Source organism: Sus scrofa, chromosome 13 (genome assembly GCF_054392235.1).
Source record: "Sus scrofa isolate SSC_HxYL_T2T_F1_AM1 chromosome 13, Sscrofa_HxYL_maternal_Yorkshire_Landrace_v2.0, whole genome shotgun sequence".
NCBI classification, from domain to species: Eukaryota; Metazoa; Chordata; class Mammalia; order Artiodactyla; family Suidae; genus Sus; species Sus scrofa.
Window position 1 is genome coordinate 152,567,655 of NC_139395.1, and position 15,105 is coordinate 152,582,759.

Consider the following 15,105-nt stretch of genomic DNA (forward strand, 5'->3'; position numbering starts at 1 on the left):
TTAGGGAGCATTCGTTGCATATCACACACAGCCCTCAGCCCAGGGGTGAAAAATCAGACACCATCCCCACAGCCCGGGAAGGCAGCAGCCCCGCACACTTAGTAATACTGTGCTCCCCACCGCAGTGTGGAGTCCTGACATGATAACAGATACCCCATAGCAGCTGAATTTGCATCACTGTGTCCTCTGCCTTTAAGATTGAGGTCATTCTCTCCTTTCTAGACATACACACCTGCACTTCTACAGCTTCAATATCCGTGGTTGTGAGCACACCGTTGTAACTAAGTTATTGGGTTTAAATTCTCAAATTGCTTAGTGGATGCAAACTGTTACATTTGGAATGGATAAGCAATGAGGTCCTACTGTATAGCTCAGGGAACTCTATCCAAACTCTTGTGATGGAATGTGATGGAAGATAATATGAGAAAAAGAGCGTATATATGTACCACTGGGTCACTTTGCTGTATTGCAGAAATTGACACAACATTGTAAATCAACTATACTTTAATAAAAAACTGTTTAAAAAAATCCTCAAATTGATTACTCTCAAGATAGGGGCATTACAGTTACAGAAGAGAAGCTAGACAAAGTCTGATGTCAGTGGTAAGGGTCTTTGACCTTAGCAAAAGTGGTTTTTTAAAAAGCTCCAACCTGTTTAACAGCTAGATATGCATAGATGAATAATATCTTTTGCAAAGGATACCAAAATGTTACTTTTTAAAAGTAATGAGATACTCTGGGTAAGCCTGGTAGTCATAAAATACCACAAACAAGTTTGGGCATTGTATATTATCTGTGACAGTGTCATATAAGTCAGTAGGATTTTTAGGGTCCTTTAGAGGAGGCACAATTAATGACTTGTTTCCAAGCGTGTAGGTTCCAGTAAGTACTCGCACATAATACATATACTTCTTCCCATTCACATCCGGTTTAGAGTATGTATCACTGGCAGAATAATTGGAATTGACAGCAAAATAGGTTCCTTTTCCAAATGAAGTCGCTGTGAAGAAGAAAACAAAACATTTATCATGGATTGCGATGAAGTCTATAATTTGATATGTTGACCCAGTATGTCAAACAATGCTAAAATAATGTTTAGTTCGCTCTAGAGCCTCTTTTAAAAATTGTGTGTGTTGTTCTTTTTTTTTTTTTTTTTTTTCCTTTTGGTCTTTTTAGGGCCACACCCATGGCACATGGAGGTTTCCAGGCTAGGGGTCGAATTGGAGCTATAGCCACCAGCCTACGCCACAACCACAGCAACACAGGACCCAAGTCACGCCTGTGACCCACACCACAGCTCATAGCAATGCTGGATCCTTAACCCACTGAGGGAGGCCAGGGATCAAACCTGTGTCTTCATGGATGCTAGTCAGATTCATTTCTACTGAGCCACTATAGGAAGTCTCCATTTGTGTGTTTAATTTGAAAAAAAAAAAAAAAAAGTCATTCCTCAATCCTGAAGGTCCAGTCAGTTCCTTTGGGATGAAACATGGTGAGTCCAGCCTAAAACTTTGACTGAACATGGCCCCTGACCATAAGAGAACATGCCGTCCACACAGTCCCCAGCCAGCTTGGGTTCTCGTGGCTGACAGCTCACTTGGAGCAACCAGATGATTTACTTGCTTCCTTACCATTCTTGCCAGCGTAACTTCGGTTAAAGCCATTTCCATTGACAAATGGCACTGAGTCAACATCCGTCCCATGGAAGAGCAGCTTCTCATTTATTATTTGGCTATTCTTGGCATCCATGTTGCTTTTCTTTGTCTGGTAGTGTCTCCAGAGATCTGGATTCTGGATCCTCTCAATCTGCAAATCCATAAGGAAAAATTCACTTTCAGGCCAAAAAGACTTTGTCAAGATACAGGACACAAAATGTGACCATTAATTTTCACAAGTACAGATTACAATAAGCCGCAAATTCAATGCCAAATGGCAGCTTTCTGCATTCAGAAATCTTTCTCGATCCAGTGTTTCACAGAAATGGGCCTTGGCAAGAATGTTAATTTAAACATCTTCTATGTACCACATGAGCACAAACCATGTTTAGGATCTGGATTAAGTCCTCATTATATGAACTTGGCTGGCCAAGGCCCTCCAGCTCCTCACTATTCCTGTTGCTGTCTACCTCATTTGTCACTTTGCCTCTCTCCTCCTCATTCTTGGGAGACTGGTTGATGGAGCTGTGTTCTAACAGTGGGAGAAAGCCTAGAGTGTCTAGGCATGAAGGAAATGAGTGAAAATTCATCTCTGGACCAGTTAGAAGAGTGGGGCATGAATCCTGGTGGGAGAGGTCTGGTTTTAGATCAGAACAGCCCTGCTTAGACTATACTCTGGACAGCAGCCTCCAGGATGGTAGTGGAAACTCCTGTGGTCTTGGACTGCAGATCAGTTTCTACAGTCCCCTAATCCTCAAGTAGTGGCAGTTTCATAAAACTGACTTGGGAAAGAGTGAGGGGTGGATGGGGGGGAGTAGGGGGTGGGGGAGACCTCTCATGGAGAGGCACGAAGTGAAAATTCCATATGGTCAGAATCTTCTTCCAGTTCAAGAGAACTCTTGAGTCTGACCCTAATATTACCTGTCTTTGGCTGGGTTTCCCATTTTTAATGAAAATATAATTTGCCCTGTAGTTTAAATTCTTAGCATTCCCATGTATTTTGTCGATCTGGTTTGTACTTTTGAATTTTATTTTTCCTTTTACCTACAACTAAGTTTCTAATCTTTAAACTGTCTCCTTCCATTTAATTTCCATTTACTTTATTTTTATTTTATTTTATTTATTTATTTGCTTTTTAGGGCCCCACCCATGGCATATGGAGGTTCCCAGGCTAGGGGTCCAATTGGAGCTACAGCTGCCAGCCTCCACCACAGCCACAGCAACATCAGATCCAAGCTGCGTCCAAGACCTATACCACAGCTCACAGCAAGGCCGGATCCCTAACCCGCTGAGTGAGGCCAGGGATGGAACCCGCAACTTCACTGTTCCTAGTCTGATTTGTTTCCACTGCGCCACAAAGGGAACTCCAAATTTCCATATACTTTAAATTTTACTCATTCATTTTTACAAGCCTTAAAATTTTCTTCATATAGAGTTTGGAAACTATTCTTAAACCTAATTTCTTAATCTCTTCATTCTTATTTCTCACCCTTTTTAGTATATATGCTGCTGAGAATTTTATATTTACTATTTAAGTTAAATTTAATAACTACACAAAGAAAACAATTATATTAAGTAATTTTGAACATGGTAATCGGATTCTATATTCCTAATGGGATTAATTCTAAGGTTTAAAAAAACCCTGCAAATAAATCTTAAGCCTTACTTAGTAAGTTTATTTTAGCAGCAGTCTTCTGACTATGATAAACTACTACTTTGTTGTTTTGTTTTGTTTTTGTCTTTTTGTCTTTTCTAGGGCTGCTCCTGCAGCACATGGAGGTTCTCAGGCTAGGGGTCAAATCAGAGCTGTAGCCACCAGCCTACGCCACAGCCACAGCAACACGGGATCCAAGCCACGTCTGCGACCTACACCACAGCTCATGGCAACACCGGATCCTTAACCCACTGTGCGAGACCAGGGATCTAACCTGCAACCTCATGGTTCCTAGTCGGATTCGTTAACCACTGAGCCACGACGGGAACTCCTGATAAACTACTTTTATCAGACCAATCTTCTTGCCAACAACCACTAGAAGAGCTAGTAAGAAAGAAGTTTGAAGGTGAAAGGATTTGATGGGCTAAGTTCTTGGAGAGAAGGGAAGTGCAGAGTGAAACAAATCAGAAGATAATAGAATAACTTATTCAAAGTGCTTGAAAATAAATAACAGCTAATTCAGAAATCTGTACTCATCAAAAATATTGTTCAAAGAATGAAGTTGAAATACATTTTTAGACAAAAACTGAGAGAATTCATCACTACCAGACCTGCCCTAAAGAAATACTACATCTAGAGGAAAATGACCCCAGATGGAGGCATGGAAGTACAAGAAGGACTGAAAAGCAGTGGGGTGAAAGGGTAAATATGTATAGAAAAATTATATGAGAATCACTTTGCTATACACCTGAAACTAGCACAATATTGTAAATCCGTTATAGTTAGAAATAAAAAGCTTCTGATTTGATGCATCACCTACAAAATACTCTTGCAAAAAATATTTATATGAATTTACCCAAGCCTTCCAACCTAACTCTAAGTTTATCAGAAATAAAGAGGATAGAGGAATAAATTAAATGATCCCACGAGGAATCAGCCAAGTCTAGAATCTAGAAGAAAACTGCTTGGGTTTTTTTAAAAAAATCTAGGCAAGGCAGAGCCAGAAGGTGGAACATTCTATAACATGACTAGCTTAAACTCTTCTACAGTTTCAGTATCATGAAAAATAATATTTTAAAATGCAGGAGAATACTGTTCTAGGTGAGAAGAAATGACGGAAATATAATGACCAAATGCAATGTGTGATCCCAGATTGGGGTAGGGATTGGGGGAAAGTTATAAGAAAGCTGTTTTGAGCAATTGGGGGAATTTGAATATTGACTCTCTACTGGATATCATTGAATTAATGTTAATTATCTTACATAGGATAATGCTATTTGTGTTATTTAGGAGAATGTCAATTTTATGCTAAAATATATAAGAGTGTCAGGATATCTGCACCTTCCAATTGTTTCAGCAAAACGAGAGTGAGGGGGAAAAGCAAATATTGCAAAACTGCTGAATCTAGGTGGAAGTTTATGAATGTCAAAAATCTTAGCAACAAGACCTAACAGTCATGGGAGATGACAGACCACTCATTTTTCATGTTGGCATTTTCACACTACTAGATATCTCTGTGGAGATGCCTTAAGTACAACCTAGCTCTGCTTTTCCTGGTGCTATAGATTGGGATTTCACATAAGATTTAACTTGAAGAAAGGGTTTCCACTACAAAAGGGTAATGAAGTCGTTTCTCTGGCCAAGGTCTGCCAATACATGGTAAGCCTCCAGGGCCCACTGCAGACATTGCGGGTCAGCGGGGCAGTCCTGCTCAATCTGGACCTGGCATCTCATCCCAGTGTGCCAGTCAGCCACTACCAGAGGGCTGTAATTGGTATTTGGAATGAAACATCTCAACCAGTCCACCAAAGTGCTGCATACATGAATTACATTTTCTTGGTACCACATCTAATTGTTTTGCTCAGCTGGTATATACAGAGGGATCGCTCTATCAATTTAGCAAAGTTTACTTATTCTTCCAGTTTTATTGAGATATAGTTTACATAATACAGCACTGTAGAGTTTAAGATGTATAGCATAGGGATCTGACATGTACATCATGAAATGATCAACACAAGTCCAATGAACACCCATCATCTCATGTAGAAACAAAATTAAAGAAATAGAAAAAAACCCTTTTTCCTTGTGATGAGAACTCCCAGGATCCACTCACCCAACAACTTTTACATATAACATACAGCAGTATTAATTATGTTTATCATGTTTGTACACTGGATTCCCAGTACTCATTTATCTTATAACCACAGGTTTGTACCTTTTGCCTACCTTTCATCCACTTCTCTCTCCCTGCACCCCCTGCCTCTGATAACCACAGATCTGATCTCTTTTTCTATGAATTAGTTTGTTTTGGAAGTATACTTGAGCTACGACACTGTGCTACTTCCTATTATATAACGTAGGGATTTAACACTTCCATATATTTCAAAATGGTCACCACGATGAGTCCAGCTATGATCAACCACCATACAAAGATATGACGTGATTATTGACTATATTACCCCACACTGAACATTTCATACCTGTGACTCAGCTATTGTACAAATGGAAGTTTTAATCTCTTACCTGTTCCTCTCCTCCTTACATGGAAAAAAAATGGTATCAAATGTGATATTGAGGGAGTTCCCTGGTGGTCTAGTGGTTAGGATTTGGTGCATTTACCACTGTGGCTCAGGTTCAATTTCTGGTTTGGGAACTGAGATCCCACATCATGCCACATCCCCACCCCCCCAAAAAAAGATACTGAATTTATTATAAGGATGATTTTGAAAATATTCTCTGGGACTTTCTATACTTATTCATTGGAAAATTCCCTCAGGCGTGAGTTGCAGCATTATGAAAAACTGTGAGTCTTCTGATCAAATGCTTTTTTGATTTTTGATTTATGGACATTATGAATCTTCTAGCTGAGTGTTTACTTCTTTGCTTAGTCTACTAGGAATCTCAGGGACAAACTTGAGAGCCTCCTCTAGTAACTATCTAGGACCTCATGCGATGTATTTTTGTGAACTAACAATACCCCTATGTTATCTTATTTTCCCTACCCCTCTTTCTTTCTTTTCTTTTTGTCCATTTTCTTCATTTATTGATGTTATCTGAAGGTATGATATATATCCTTGTAGAACACTTCAGATCTTCTTTGAATTATTAGGTGCTTAACTACATGAATAAACAGAGTGGTAGCAGTGCAAATAGACAGAAAAAATTTCCAGAGAAAGAAAACACAGGCCTTACTGACATACTTGTTATTAAGGATAAAGGGAAGATACTCAAAGATCTCTAGCTGTACTCAGAAAGTAGTGGAACCAAGGACAGAAAGCGGGAAGGAAAGGGAAATGAAGAGATGATGAGTTAGGTTTTAGGGAAATTGACTTAGTGCCAGAGGCCCGCTCCGGCGGTCAGGGAGCGTGCACTTCCTGATTGGAGAGGGATGCAGCGTCGGCGAATGTACAATTATGGAGACAGCCTCTTTGTCCCTTCTTTCAGGGCGCTGGACTGCTCAAACTTTATTGGCAACAGTGGTTGATTATATAGACAGTTTTTCACTGCAGCTTACATTACAGTGTTAAAAGTACATTGGTTAACTATTACATGGTATAGCAGCTATGCATCCTGTTTTAAGATCTCTATCTTAACTAAGCTTAGTCAGTACTTTGAAGAGGCCATAAAACACAAGAATTTGGCATTTACAAACTTTGTAGACTGGTGTTTATCTTCAATGCGTTATGGCAGGGAGACAGTGTAAGTAAATATAAACCAACTTAATTAAACTAGCTATCACTAAAAAGCTTTTAAAATCAAAGACAAAACTCACAGCTAGGTTTTTTGGATAAGATATAGCTAACTTCTATGGACCTCATTAAAATCCTAACTCTAAAGTTACTATATAACTAGTTAATAGATAAACACTATGTTTTAACTAAGTTGGATTTAAATAGGGGAAAAGCCCTTCAGAATAAAGTTTTTATTATACTATTGTTGTAATTTTGTTAAGTCACAAATCACCATAGGACAATAAGAATGGGAAATAAGAATAATAAGTAAATAATCAGGAAAGACTGAGGAAAACTGAATAACAAATAAAACAGCAGAAAAGACTAAGTCACTCGAGAAACAATCCATATTCTCCAGTGCAAACATGGAAATTGTTTTCCCAGGAAAGCCCCAATTCTTCCCCATCAACATCAAAGTGAGAGCTGTGTACCTGAGGCCTGCCCTCGGCTTGTACCATGCAGGCAGGCTTTCATCCTGACCAGAGGCCCACCTTCAGCATGCACGTTCATGTGAGCTTTTTTCCTGACCAAAAGCCCACCTTCGGCTTGTACCGTTCGGGTGAGCTCCCTTTCTTGGTTAAGAACCTGCCTTCAGGTTTTTCTGCCATCAGGCAAGGTCCTTTTTTTGAGTCCCTGCATTTTCTCGGCTCCCCACAACTTAGTGGGCAGATATTTGAGTGGAGATTTTTACAGGCCACTGGGAGCACGTTCTAGAGCTTGAGTCAAAGATCCAGGTTGGTAATGTTGACTTGGAGGCTACCAACATTGAAGTAAGAGCTGCAGCCAAGAAGAGTAAAACCATTCCCTAGTGAAGTTCAGAGACAAAATATAAATCCTGTGAGCTTGAGCCCACCTAGGGACACACACTTAAAAAATAAAATTAAATAAGGGAGTTCCCATTCTGGCACAGCAGAAACGAATCTGGCTAGTATCCATGAGGATGCGGGTTCGATCCCTGGCCTTGCTCAGTGGGTTGGGGATCCAACGTTGCCATGAGCTGAGGTATAGGTCACAGACTTGGCTCAGCTCCCGAGTTGCTGTGGCTGTGGTGTAGGCCATCACTGCAGCTCCAATTTGACCCCTAGCCTGGGAACTTCCATATGCCATGGGTGTGGCCCTAAAAAGCAAAAAATAAATAAAAAATATAAGAAATTTAAAAATAATAAAATTAAATCAACCTATGGTAAGCTAGGATTGGGGGTTTAGAGGAGACACAGATGCCAGGGATAATGAAAATTAAAGGGGGAGAAAAAAGCATCAAAATAATATTGCCCAGAAGTCAAGGGAAAACAATTTCAAAAAGCGATAGTAATGTTTAAAAGCAGAAGATGCCAAAATAACGGAGATGAACAAGAAAAGAAAGGGCCCACTGGATTATCAGGAAGGGAGCACTGCTGATCTGTGAATGGTGGGGCAGAAGCACGTAGTCCTGATCGGAGGGACCTCAGCGTATCTCTTTGCCATGCTTGCTAGTTATCACCTCGAGCTTGGGAGTCACATCTTGGAATTTCTATTAGCCTCCTTCACAAAGTAAATGTATATCTTCAGTATTCTAATACCATATGGTCATCTAATATGATATTGTAATAACTGACACAATATCAATGTCTCAGTAATCATGGTGACACAAGGAGAATCTAGAATTTCAAATTGAATTGCCATAAAATAGTTACTTCTGTGTAAAAAATGTGATAGAAAGTGAGTGAAAAGAAACTTACTTATCCAAGACTATGATACCCCTTATTTCTACCATGTACGAAGCTCCATGTCAGTGGAAGGCTTACCTTCTCTATGGTGAAGTTTGAGCAGGTCTCATTAAACTTGCTTGCCACCATTTTGTATTCTGGATGGTCAGGCTGTAGTTCAACCACACAGACATTCTGCTGCTTCATATCACTCCAGTTTGGGGGGATCCCAACTGCAAAGCAGACGTTTGAAAATACCCTCACACCTGGGAAGGCTCATCTATGTCGTTCACATTCCTGGTATGCTTTGAAAAACTGAATATCATCTGTGCTCTTGCTTTACAATCTCCGAATTCAAGGTGTTCAAGAAGCCCCTTATCTTTCTAGAAGAATGTTTTTCAAAACGTGGACCACAGATAACCGACATCAGAACCAACCGTAACGCTTATTTAAAAAGAAAAAAAAAAAAAAAGGAGTTCCCGTCGTGGCTCAGTGGTTAACAAATCCGACTACGAACCATGAGGTTGTGGGTTCAATCCCTGGCCTCGCTCAGTGGGTTAAGGATCCGGCGTTGCTGTGAGCTGTGGTGTAGGTCGCAGACGTGGCTCAGATCCCATGTTGCTGTGACTGTGGTGTAGGCCGGCGGCTACAGCTCCAATTAGACCCCTGGCCTGGGAACTTCCATATGCCATGGGTGCAGCCCTTGAAAGACAAATCATCATCATCATCTCTCAGATCTATTGAATCAAAATCTCTGGAGAATGGGGGAGTTCTTGTCATGGCGAAGCAGAAGTGAACCCAACTAGGAACCGTGAGGATATGGGTTCGATCCCTGGCCTTGCTCAGTGGGTTAAGGATCCGGCATTGCCGTGAACTGTGGTGTAGGTCGCAGACCTGGCTCAGATCCCACGTTGCTGTGGCTCTGGTGTAGGCCGGCGGCTACAGCTCCGATTCGACCGCTAGCCCAGGACCCTCCATATGCCGTGGGTGCTGCCCTAAAAGGACAAAAAAAAAAAAAATCTCTGGAGAATAAAATCTGGGTACCTGCATCTTATGTTTGAAGCACACCCAGGTTTGAGAACTGTTCGTGTCGTATAACTCAGCTGCATATTCTGTTCAATCTTTGTCGTAATAATTTAACAGAAAATGATTTCCCTACCATTTTTTCATAAATAGTCACTACTGTTTTATTTACAAGTGTTCATGACTTTTCCCCAGAACTTACCACCACCACAAGGCCCTCCACATCTATTCTTTCATTATTCTTCACAGCATCCTTAAGAGTTGGGTGGGAGGTTTCGCTGTGAGGCAGGTTGTGGTGGCAGTTCTGTCTCCCCTCTGGCTAGACAGAATACTATACTTGACTGGTCATTGCCCCAGGGTTGCTCAGAGTCTGAGGAAGTCATTCATTCTGATCTTTCCATACACTGAGAGCCAATTTAGTAGTTTTGAATGGGGTGCTGATGTGGTCCAAAAGCAGGAATGGCTGTCTACATAAGGCAAGCATTCCCTTCCTGGGAATCTTGAAGGCTGCTTCCTGACATGTGTGTCAAGGCATTTTATCCTCAGGGCAGAGGAGGAAGTCACTTCTGGGAGAAGATCCTATAGGCTCCCCATCCACTCTGGGTCATCAGTTACAGACAGCGAGTCTGCCCACTCTCTGATGGCTGTCTTCAGCCTTTTGTTCTAGAAAGTCTTGGGCTACTTTTCTTTAAAGCCCATGGTCCTTCCTGACTGAAAGTCTTTACCTCCCCCAACAAAACCTGCTCTGGGAAGCTTGTAAACTGTAGAGATGGGGGGGGGGAGCGCGATATTTGACTATTATGACCTTTAAGATAATCACCATCAGCTGTTGGGGGCACCCAGGCTTTATTTTCCTGGCCAAAATGTAAGCTCCTTAAGCATAGAGACCAAGTTGTCTATTTTGTTCAGTAAGGGTTACTTGAATTTTATCCACTTGGACAACATTTTGATGTATGTAAAACATACAACGCAGGCAAAAAGTAATGGACAAAGAGCATGAAAGTTTGATTTACCTTCACTCTTTGCATAGCGCTGAACGAGTAAGGTCTTTCCCTTTGCATCTGTTGCAATGCATGTGTTCAAGTCCACTGTGTAGCTCTGATGATTAATTTTGACATCAATTGTCTTTTTCTTTTGTTTCTTTGCATCCTCCAGTTGCATGTTGGTTATCTTGTCAAAACTCTGAAAAGTGTTACTGTCTTGATATTGCCATTCCACATAATCATAGGTACGATCTGCCAGGTATTCTTGTTCTTTGGATGATCTAACTCTCTTGATCATGTCTTCAATTGCATTTCTGGCCTGTATCACATCGGTGGTAATTCCAAAAACCTCAATCAAAGGTCTTTCACGCTCCAGGAAAATGGAGATATTTAACTTCTTTTGAAGCTCATTCAATTCCTGATATTCCTTTACGTCAAAGTATCTGATATATTCATCTTCATTGCAGTAGGGCCACTGTTCCTTTTTAATGAGATCTTGTATCCAGGAGAGGGCGTGGTCCACGCATTTTACATTTTCCCCACACACCTGAAAAACGGCTGATTCTGTTTTCTTTTCCAAAACCAAAAGATTCTGTTTTGGGGGAGATTTACTTGAGAAGCCCAAAAATGCTAAAAAAGAAAGGAAGATTAGCTATTTCTTTCTTTCCTTCATCTTTCCTCCCACCCCGCTCCATTCCTCTTTCTTCCTGTCTCTCTCCCTCTCTCCCTTTCTCCCCTCCGCCCCCCCCCCCACACCTCTTTCTTTCTCACCATACTATACATCACCAGGACTTGTTTGTCTTATAACTGGATGTGTTTATCCTTTTGTCTACCTTCATCCCATTCCCCTCCAGCCACCACTACTCCCCACCCCACCTTTAGCAATCACCAATCTGTCCTCTGTATGAGTTCATTTTTTTGTTTTTTTTTTAAGATTCCACACACAAGTACTATCATACACTATTTGGTCTTTGTCTTATTTCACTTAGCGTAATGAACTCAGGGTCCAGCTGTGTTGTGGCAAGTGGCAGAATTTCCTTCTTTTATGGCTGGGTAATATTCCATTATGTATATAATTCCATTTTATACATATACACATATATACATGTGTGTGTGTGTGTGTGTGTGTGTGTGTATGCGCCACATTCTCTTTACAATTCACCTTTCAACACTTCCATGTTGTGGCTATTGCAAATAATGCTACAATGAACGTGAATTAAAGAGAGTGATTTCATTTACTTCAGTTGTATACCCAAAAGTAGAACTGCTGGATTGTATGGGAGTTATATATTTTAGTCTTTTGAGGAATTTCCAGGCTGTTTTTCATAGTGGCTGCACCAATTTACATTCCCCAAACTAGTGCACAAGTTCCTTTTCTCCACATCCTCATCAACCCTTGTTATTACTTATCTTTTTGATGATAGCTGTGAGGTGATCACTCGTTACGGTTTTGATTAGCATTTCCCTAATGATGAATGATGTTGAATACATTTTCATGTGCTTCTTGGCTGTTTGTATATCTTTTTTGGAACAAATATCTATTCAGATCAGATTGTTCGAGTTTTTGCCTGTTGAATTGTATGGGTTCTTTACATATTTTGAATTTAACCTCAACAGATATATGATTTGCAAATGTTTTCTCCTATTCAGTGGGTTGTTTTTTCATTTTGTTGGTGATTTCTTTTACTATGCAGAAGCTTTTTAGTTTGATGTAGTTCCACTTACTTATTTTTTCTTTTGCTGTTTGTGCTTTTGGGGTCAAATCCAAAAAAATCATTCCCAATGCCAACGGCAAGGAGTTTACCCTTATGTTTTCTTCTAGAAGTTTTGTGGCTTCAGGTCTTACACTCAAGTCTTTAATCCATTATGAGTTAATTTTTGTGCATGGTTTAAGATAGTGGTCCAGTTTTTATTCTTTTGCATATAGATGTCCAATTTATGTGCTTCTGAAGCAAGTACCTAACACTGATTATTGAAGAGACTATACTTTCCCCATTGTATGTTCTTGGCTCCTTTGTTGTAAATTAATTGAAATATGCGCATGGATTTATTTCTGGGCTCTCTGTGGTGTTCCATTGATCTGTATATCTGGTTTTATGTCAATATCATACTGTTTAGATTACTACAGCTTTGTAATATAGTTTGAAAGCTGGAAGTGCAATGCCTCCAGCTTTGTTTGTCTTTCTCAAGATTGTTTTAGCTATTCAAAGTCTTTTGTGGTTCCATACATATTTGAGGATTGTTTCATTTCTGTGATAAATGAATTGGAATTTTAATAAATATTGCATTGAATCTGTAGATTGCTTTAAGGAGTATGGATATTTTGACAATATTAATCCAGTATATCATCATGAACTATCTTTCCATTTATTTGTGTTTTCTTCAATTTCTTTCATCAATGTTTTATAGTTGTCAATGGGCAAAAGACTTGAATAGACATTTCTCCAAAGAAGATATTCAGATGGCCAACAGGCACACGAAAAAAAAAAAAATGCTCAACATCACTAATTATTAGAGAAATGCAAACCAAAACTACTATGAGATACTACCTCACACCTGGCAGAATGGCCATCATTAACAAGTCGACAAATAACAAATGCTGGAGGGGGTGTGGAGAAAAGGGAACCCTCCTGCACTGTTGGTGGGAATGTAAGTTGGTACAACCACTATGGAAAACAGTATGGAGGTACTTCAGGAAACTAAATATAGAACTACCACATGATCCAGCAATCCCACTCCTGGGCATATATCCAGACAAAACGTTCCTTGAAAAAGATACATGCACCCGTATGTTCATTGCAGCAATATTCACAATAGCCAAGACATGGAAACAACCTAAATGTCCATTGACAGATGAATGGATTAAGAAGAAGTGGTATATATACACAATGGAATACTACTCAGCCATGAAAAAGAACAAAATAGCGCTATCTGCAGCAACGTGGATGGAACTAGATACTCTCATACTAAGTGAAGTCAGTCAGAAAGAGAAAGACAAATACCATATGATATCACTTATAACTGGAATCTAATATATAGCACAAAGGGGGGTAAGGGTAGGAGAAGATTGGAGAAAGGTGGTCAAAAGGTACAAACTTCTAGTTACAAGATAAATAAGTACTAGGGATGACATGTACAAAATGATGATTCTAATACTGTGACTTACAAGAAAAAAAATATATTTGGTCATTCAGATGACCAAATACTGGTGTCTGAAGTGGAGAGCAGTCTTGCGGCACTGAGTCCTTGACCTGTAGAATCTGATTCCATCTCTGGGTGGATGGTGTCAGTATTGGGTTGAATCCTCAGACACCCTGCTACAGTCTGAAAATTGTAGGTATGGGGAGGCCTCTAAACACACATTGGAATTGGGTCCAGAACCCTTTAATGACTGTAGTTAACACTCCTGTATGATGTATATGAAAGTTGTAAAGAGAGTAAATCCCAAGAGTTCTGGTCACAAGGAAAATGATCCTTTTTTGTTTGTTTTCTCTTTTTTATTATATTTATATGAGATGATGGATGCTAACTAAACTTATGGTGGCATTCATCTCACCATATAAGTCAAACCATTATGCTGTACACCTCAAACTTATGCAGTGATGTATGTCAATCATATCTCCATAAACCTGGAAAAAAGGTAGTAAACTATCCCAAAAAGAAGTTAGGAAAAAGGGTTGCTATTTCTTATGTGACATCAATCTTAAGAACATGCTTTTCATGCAAATGAACAACTCACATGCAATCTTAGACATCATGGACTGTTGGGGAGGAGGCTGAGATTCTTTTCTTTTTTTCAGGTTGGCATAAAACACGTCCAGTATTTCAGGCAGAAGTATAACAACTTTAACTTTTTTCATAGACTTAACTGATCCTTTCTGCACAAAGTCTTCAATGGCATCAATTATGGCTGTAGCAACATTATCTGGGTCTTGTCTGGCATTTCCTGGAAAGGTAAATAATAAAAATGACTGGGAAAAAAAAAAAAAAAAAAAGACCCAGCTGGATTTTATTTTTTTTTAAAAGACCCAATTGGAAAAGGCTGAGGGATAAATTAGGGATTCCAATTCTCAGAATAAATTTCCACTCCCCAACTCTGTCACCATAGACTTTTCTAACAATGCATCAGCAAACACTTTTGAAGTCCTTGCATGTAATGGAGAATTTTTGTTCCGGAATGTCAGAAAGCCAACAGCTCAACAAAGAATAAAGGACCCAAAAGCGTAACTTGGTGTCTGATGTTATCTGCTCAGCTAATCCCAGCTCACTTTGTTTCTCTATGTTACAAAGCACAATTAACCTTTCTTGGCTCACTAGTGTCCTCAAAAGATCCATTAAAAAGCAGAGGATAAAAAAATAAAATAAATTAAATTT

General features: G+C 39.7%; 1 protein-coding gene across 4 annotated transcripts in view; it reads right to left on the reverse strand.

The window, feature by feature from the left end:
- Positions 1-486: 486 nt before the first annotated feature.
- Positions 487-15,105, reverse strand: part of PARP14 (poly(ADP-ribose) polymerase family member 14) — a 55,942-nt gene continuing 41,323 nt past the window's right edge. For all 4 annotated transcript variants that reach the window (XR_014824674.1, XR_014824673.1, XM_021070260.2 and 1 more), the window contains 5 exons: positions 14,471-14,677; positions 10,762-11,361; positions 8,825-8,958; positions 1,632-1,806; positions 487-1,000 (listed from right to left, as the gene is read on the reverse strand). Coding sequence is in view for 2 of the 4 variants with exons in the window: in XM_021070260.2 (XP_020925919.1) it covers positions 711-1,000; positions 1,632-1,806; positions 8,825-8,958; positions 10,762-11,361; positions 14,471-14,677 (1,406 nt within the window). In the remaining 2 variants the exon portion in view is untranslated. The remainder of the gene's footprint in view (positions 1,001-1,631; positions 1,807-8,824; positions 8,959-10,761; positions 11,362-14,470; positions 14,678-15,105) is intronic.